The 7,500-nt window shown below is 43.3% G+C and overlaps 1 protein-coding gene across 1 annotated transcript in view; it reads right to left on the bottom strand.

The window, feature by feature from the left end:
* Positions 1-262, bottom strand: part of sorcs3a (sortilin related VPS10 domain containing receptor 3a) — a 121,545-nt gene extending 121,283 nt beyond the window's left edge. The window contains exon 1 of the mRNA XM_067258993.1: positions 1-262. This exon is cut by the window's left edge and continues 446 nt beyond it. Coding sequence (XP_067115094.1) covers positions 1-262 — 262 coding nt within the window.
* Positions 263-7,500: the final 7,238 nt, after the last annotated feature.

Here is a 7,500-nt window from a genome sequence, read left to right as displayed (position 1 = left end):
GTTGTCCGTCGCCTACTCCAAAATTTAGGTTGGTAACTCCGAGTCGGTTAGCTTCAAGTCGAATCTGTCTCAAACCTCTTGGTGCCTGGATCGGACCCTCGCGCGTATCCATCTGTAATTCCTCCTGGTGTAGCAGAACTGGCGACGGACATGATGAGCAAGTTATCTCCGCTTTGACATTTAACAGGGTATTAGCGGACATCATCAGCAATACACACACATAAAAGTGCATGCCTGGGCAGCAACCAGCCCAAGTCTCCATCGCTGGTAGAGAACTAAGAGTATCCAACGATGGCAAACCTTATCGGACGACCCACCCCTCGTCAAGTCGTGAGATTTGTTATCGGTGCCCCGCTAGTTAGTCCGGTTATTTAAAGTGCTATTCAGCTAAACTATTCACGTTCAAGGTTCTGGTCGGGAGAGCCACCGCATCGGGGAGGAGCTGAATAGAAGCCAAGCTGCCGAGTGTGTGCGCCCGGAAGAGGGATGCAGGGAGAGATGGGAGCGAACGGGAGCGCGAGAGGGAGAGAGGGAGAGAGAGAGAGAGAGAGAGAGAGAGAGGGGGGGGGGGGGGGGGGAGAAAGAGATAGATACTTTTTTGATAGTACATAAAATCACTAGGCTATCACTAACGAATATTTCCACTAGACAAGATACTTGTTTTGGAGAGAAAAAAATATCAGGTTTCATGTCAATAATATAGCCTAATGAATAGCCTACTTTATTTTTGCGGGAATTTGGGGTATCCAAAATATTAACTTCATCCCGCATTTATCTCTGTCCTGTGTAATTTTTTAGGAGTGTTCATAGCCAAGTGAAGCTTAATTTGAAATCGAAGTTTTTTTATTAGGCTAATGTAACAGGCGCAGTGACACCTGAGACGAGTGCCAATTAGTGTACCATTAAGCCAAATCTGATAAAGTCAGACAATTAGTTGCTATACAAACAAAACAATTGCTAGCGCTGTTAAAGGTCCCTTAAAAAACTGCCCAGTGGTGCTGAAGATAAGCTCTGGATAAGAGCGTCTGCTAAATGACTAAATGTGAAGAGACAACTGATGATATATTAGCACAAACGCGCGTGTTTGCATGAGGACAGGAAACATATTTAGTTAAATGGCTTATTTGTTTAGCAAATTATGATTAATTTGTCAATTTTTCCATCAGTTTTTAACACAGTTCTGTTTATTCAAGACACCCTCACTCTAACCAAAAAGCGAGGGCGCTGCGTGGGGGTAATTCAATATGACGACATAAAGGTGACTGGTTAGGCGCGGGAGCAGTGCGCAGCATCACGAACTGAATGGATGGGAATAAAACGAGGCATACTGTGAAGGCAGCAGCGCCATGAAAGAAAGTCAGTTCAAGCGTCGTTAGAAAGAACAGAAAAGAAGAAATGGCACTTGGTGTTTGTCATCTGGGGTTAAAGATAGTGATGTTGCTCAATCTCCAAGGGATTCAAGGCATGTCTCAAAGTGTTTTGTGTTAATGACTTAGATTTAGTTTATTGAATCATCAACATGACAAACATTTTTCTGGAATCTACACTAGTTTGGGTCAGGTCTGCGTATAGACTATAATGTCCATAGGGATAATGTCTTAATAGTCAATACATCAACATTTAACAGGAGGGGAAAGATTTGTGTAGGGACGTGATTTAATTATTTTCTGAATGATTACGATAACCCTAATGAGATTTAAATGAAATTGAATGTAAATTCCTCATTCCAATGTCATAATAATGACATTCATCCATAACTGCCTCCCTATATCTTACTAATGAGGCGGAAGTGATGATTCCCTTTTACGAGCAAATCAAATTAAAAATCTCAAGTATATCAGTCTCCAAGATAGAAGAAAGATGCCACACAACCCTTTCATGGAATGCTGTCATTTGAGAAGCAGATGACCCCAGACTGTGACCTTTGTAAAGTACTCCGTAATCAGGATGGGCCAACATGGTCATGGTTGCGCTAATACGGATTAGCTGGTATTGTAATATGAATGGAGTTCTGTCAGTGGGTACTATATTTGTACAGTAACTGGTGGCAGGTCAGCGGTTCCACCTTTTTGTCATTACTTAAATTAATTTTTCCTGGGAGAGCCCTTGGGACCTCCCAAGCAGAACATGACAGCCTGCTTAGTATGTAAAATATGTGGCTGTAGCTTGCAGCTTAGGAGCAGTGCTTTGAAAGCCAATGAGTTTCCAATGGAGATGTGAGCCTTTTTTTTGAAGGCCATGAGATGTGTATACAGTATAATATGTAGAATATAGACAACATCAGTGGCTGTTAGATACTTATTTAAGACCATACTTATTAAGACACCAGGTGTGAACATCAGCAAATGTATGTGGAAATAATGTAATCATTTTCTCTCCCTCAAACCCCCAAAAATGCAGAAAACTTTGCTTTCGAGTTGATTTGATCTTGAAAATACTATCGCAACTTCACTTTGGAAGCATCTTCACAAGTAAACAATATCCCGGAAGATTATAAATCCGTTCTGTCCCCAGACACTATGCTCTTTAGATAAAAAAAAAAACTGCACATTTGTCCAGGGGCGTAGCCAGGACATTATTTCTGGGGGGGCCAGCTCTGGCCAGTCTTTTATTTGGGGTGGCATTTGATTGTCAAAAACTACTATTTTAAAACTCACACACTGCATCACTCAGAGCAGCAGTTTTCTAACGGTATCCAGTGGTTAGCTGCTAGTCTCCATTGAAGCGCTGTCAGAATGCAGGTACTTTGGTTTGTGTCTTGCGCTGTTGATGGGGGCGTGGCCCAACATGTCGCAAATATGGGGCTTGTAGCATAAGTGACAAATGGCAATATAATACGACTTTATAAAAAAAATACTAATGCATTTATTTCAGCTTTATACCGTTTCTGTCCAGGAAGGTTTAAAAAAAAAAAGATGGCCGGCAGGGTGGCCATTCTCTGACCAATGGTGGCCGTGGCCCCCCCTGACCACCACGTGGCCACGCCCCTTCATTTGTCCCTTGGCACAGTCATACCTACATTTAGTCATTTAGCAGACGCTCTTATCCAGAGCGACTTACAGTAAGTACAGGGACATTCCCCCGAGGCAAGTAGGGTGAAGTGCCTTGCCCAAGGACACAACGTCATCTGGCACGGGTGTGAATCGAACTGGCCGGGAATCGAACTGGCAACCTTCTGATTACAAGCCCGCTTCCCTAACCGCTCTGCCACCTGACTCCACAAACATTTACATTACATTTAGTCATTTAGCAGACGCTCTTATCCAGAGCGACTTACAGTAAGTACAGGGACATTCCCCCGAGGCAAGTAGGGTGAAGTGCCTTGCCCAAGGACACAATGTCAGTTGGCATGACCGGGAATCGAACTGGCAACCTTCAGATTACTAGCCCGATTCCCTCACCGCTCAGCCACCTGACTCCATACCTACATATATTCCTTCGGGGTACTTGTTATTTTACCTTATAAGCATGTTCAACAGCCTACTTGAAATGTTTTATTCATGGGGGCCATTTTCTTATGTAGTGCTAGACAAAATATTATATTTGAATTCTGTACTTGACAGAAGACATTCTTAGGACACACAAGAGAATATGGGAAGTACCTGCGCTCTACACTAAGCCTACATCAAATGTACCGTGTGTGTCAAGAGAGACACAATTGAAGGAAAAAAATTGCCAACTTAAAAGCCACTTGAGTTATAACAGTAAGAATCGACAGAGCTCAATTCAGAATCAGTCCTCTGGGAGTCAGGTGGCTGAGCGGTTAGGGAATCGGGCTAGTAATCTGAAGGCCGTGTCAAATGACGTTGTGTCCTTGGGCAAGGCACTTCACCTTACTTGCCTCGGGGGGAATGTCCCTGTACTTACTGTAAGTCACTCTGGATAAGAGCGTCTGCTAAATGACTAAATGTAAATCAAGTGAGAGTGTGCAAACACTCCAAATGTTTCCAATTCCTTTTGAAATACATAAAGAACAACATGAAAAACTAACATATGAACCCACACACTTTTCACCAAGTCTGTAAATAGGCTTTGCCACTTCTCAAGGGATACAGGCAGGGCCCGCCTTAGGCTATGTGGGACCCAAAGCAAGATTTGAGCTACAGGGGAGAGACATTGTAAAACACTCTGCCACCACCACAAGTTCTCTCCCCACACACACACACACACACACACTCACACACACACACACACACACACACACACACACACACACACACTCACACACACCAAAATCCTGGAGGCCTTCGGAATCTACTCGTGTCATGACAACATGTGACATTTGGAGGAGGCTCTTGTGGATTCACTGCCATGTCACAGAGAAAGGTCAGGAAGTGATGGAGAATCCTTCGACATGCAACTGTAATTGACCTTTTCTGGGGATAATGAGACTCAGATTGACTAACAGTACCCTGTGGACTGAGCTTGATGTACTCAACACTAAACTAACAGCACGGCAAAAAGGGGTTAAGACTAGATTTAGTTGGTTCATGGAGTACCGTAAGGGTAGGGGTTTGAGTGTGTGTGTGTCTGTGTGTGTGTGTCTGTGTTAATGTGACGCTCAACCTCAATAGGCCCCATTCATGTCTCCTCTTTGGTTGAATAAAGTGTTACGTTGAGCCTTGATTCAAAGTCTGCATGCCTGTGTGACTGTTGTTTGATTCTTCAACATAACATGACACAGAGAGTGTGAATGGAATGATTGCTTTCTGAAATATTGCGTCTGAGAGACCATAACGAGTTTGAGCCAAGTTGTAGCGTCAATTCTGAAATGTGTGTGATGTTTGCATATCAGTTTGTCCAATTCCATAATTAAACTTAAAGAAGCTCATACACTCCCACAAGCCAGGGACCTGAGAGAGAGATCTCTATTGATTTTCGTATTAATCCTAGGAACAGACAGTGTATGCAGTGATTCGATCCACTTATAGCTGACTCAGACACCAACTGTCCCACAGGTGTGCCTGCTAATGGCAGGTCTGGAACCTCTAAGTGTACAGAACGATATCTATCTTCTCACCTCAGGGTCTTCACACGCAGTTACTCTCCGAAAAGGCAGACTGCTGAATTTTAAGCAGTTTTTTTGGAGGCGAGGAAACCGTGCCCTTCTAAAGCAAACACAGCCTCTGTACCAATGGAATAGGGCTCTGAGGGGTTTAATGCTCTTGACATGAACTTGGATCTACCTACCCGACTTCTGCAGGACAAATATTCCCATCTGTGAGATGTCTAATTATCTTAACACTCCCGTTTTGGAATGAAATATTAGGGTCGTTAATCTTATGTCATGGGGTCCATCGATTTTCTATAAACCATCTCTATAAATCAATAACATGTTGTTTGTGTAAAGGCAGTGTGTGTGTGTCGGGTGGAATGTCCTGTTCTGTTTGCATATTGTGACACAAATATGTACACTATTATAGTTGAGGTTATGGTCGTTATCCTTGTGAATTTGCACAAATAAAATGGGCCTCCAAAGCCTCAGGTTATTCAAGGTTTCAAGGGCAATACCTTCAAAATAGCCACGAGACCGGATAGGATAACTGGTTTGACAGCTCCAATTCCATGACAAAAAGAGAGGACTACATTCTTTACACCACTTTTAAAGTGACGACTTTATCACACAAACGGCGTTGTCATCAGTCCTCCACTTTCTCCCTTAAGTTTAAAGACCTTAGAACCCCCCCCCCCTCCGTCCCCCCCCCCCCCCCCCCCAAAACAAAAACGGTGCCTCATTTTAGTGGGCGTTGAATAATTTATAGATCGCCGTTTGCGGAGTGGAACCTCTTCACAGTGACTGCGTCTCTCCAGCGTGCAGAGGCAGTCAAAACAAAGACACAGATACAGAGGGAAAAAAAACATTGGTAGGCTCCTAAACAAAACGACACAACACAAAGATCGCTAACGCTAAAACATGGCTGTTACCCAGCCTTATACGTTGGCCCCAAGTTTTGGGAGAGGCGGGTAGACTTCCCCAAATTAGAGTGTTTTACCTGGGGACGCTTAGCTGCTCACCTCTGTGGTTCCTCTTCTGGTTCACTCCAAACCAATGGTTCCAGGCGGTTGCTTAGTGTTTAAATACGGGAAGCAATTTCAACTAGCAGGAGGCTCTGAGACTTAGGCGGAGATTAAAGGAGTCATCACTCTAAGGAGAGGAAACGCTGGCAGACCTGTTGAATGGGAATTTCCATTTTCCAATTTTCTACCAACCTTAAACGTGTTTCACAGGCAAATTGATCTTAAAACTGCCCCATTAGAGAAGATGGGGATTCACTTGGCCAACAACAATTTGTATAAGCAGAGAGAGAATGTGTGTGTGTGTGTGTGTGAAACCAAGTGTGAGAGAAAGAGAAACAGAATGAAAGAGACAGAATGGGGGGGGGGGGGGGATCACTACAAAGAGTTAAGCACACTGTGGCTAGCTTTTGGAAAACAAGTCATGAAGGAAAAAAACTGGGAAAGCAGTTATGAAATCCATTGATATTCATATTAAAGTATAAATATTAATGGAAATGTGAAGCCAACTCGGCTCTCCCGGGTCTTGACGTTGAAATGTGGTCGGTTCGGTTTTTAATTGACATACCCTAATTCCAATGGCATCTTTAAAGGATGCAATGACTGCAACGTGATAGTGTAGGTATCCTACTGGCACAAACTGTCAGATCTGAAGCCATGATGGATCGTAATGCATTCTCGCCTGGATTTGACTCTTGGTTGATCAGTTCTTAGCTTGTCCCTTAGGGATGTTGGAAAGTATGCATAAATGACAAGGATAGATGTGACGATATATCATTATTAAAGTTTGAGTATGTGTCCTATTCAGCTCTCCATCCCTTCACCCTTTTTTAAATTCCTTTCTCCTATCTGTCGCCGTGGCGATGTCTTTCCTTCCCTACTCTCGCAGGCTAGCTGTTGAGTTAATTATCTCCTCTGTAAATGTATGTCAGGTGCTGTCTAGGTCTGGCTGTGGATGGTTCACCTTGCCCTCCAAGTGTAATTAGCGAGTTTGGATAGCTGCACTCTGATCCCTTGTTTATTCTGTGCCTCAACACTCCTCTACTTGACGCAAACCACTGTTTATCTATCTGGATGAATGAAGCCCTTATAGTTTATCTTTGAAGATTCTCCCATTCTCTTAACGGAACCTGCGAAAAAGACGTGGATTAGACTAGTCGTTGCGATCAGAACATTTGTATCGGCATATTCATAAATGTTTCGTAAATTGGCTGTCAAGTAGGCTACACCATGTTTAATGAGGCAAACGTATTATTATGAGCCATTCATAAACATATTTGAGCGTGCCTTGGGAAGTACAGCGATACTTTTGTTTTAAAAAGTGAGCGATATTCATTTTCAGAGCGTGCCAAAGGATAAGGTCTTAATTATCTTTCCGCTTTTGGCCTTTGATCTGGACAGACCCAGCCCACGTCTCCAGGTGTCTCATTTAAAGAGCATAATTTAGCAGAGGTGGACTCCCACTTGCTCAGGTCTCTTTTCCTT

This window comes from Osmerus mordax, chromosome 21 (genome assembly GCF_038355195.1).
Source record: "Osmerus mordax isolate fOsmMor3 chromosome 21, fOsmMor3.pri, whole genome shotgun sequence".
Lineage (NCBI taxonomy): Eukaryota > Metazoa > Chordata > Actinopteri > Osmeriformes > Osmeridae > Osmerus > Osmerus mordax.
The sequence above is the reverse complement of the archived record's forward strand: the minus strand, read 5'-3'. Positions and strand labels throughout refer to the sequence as shown.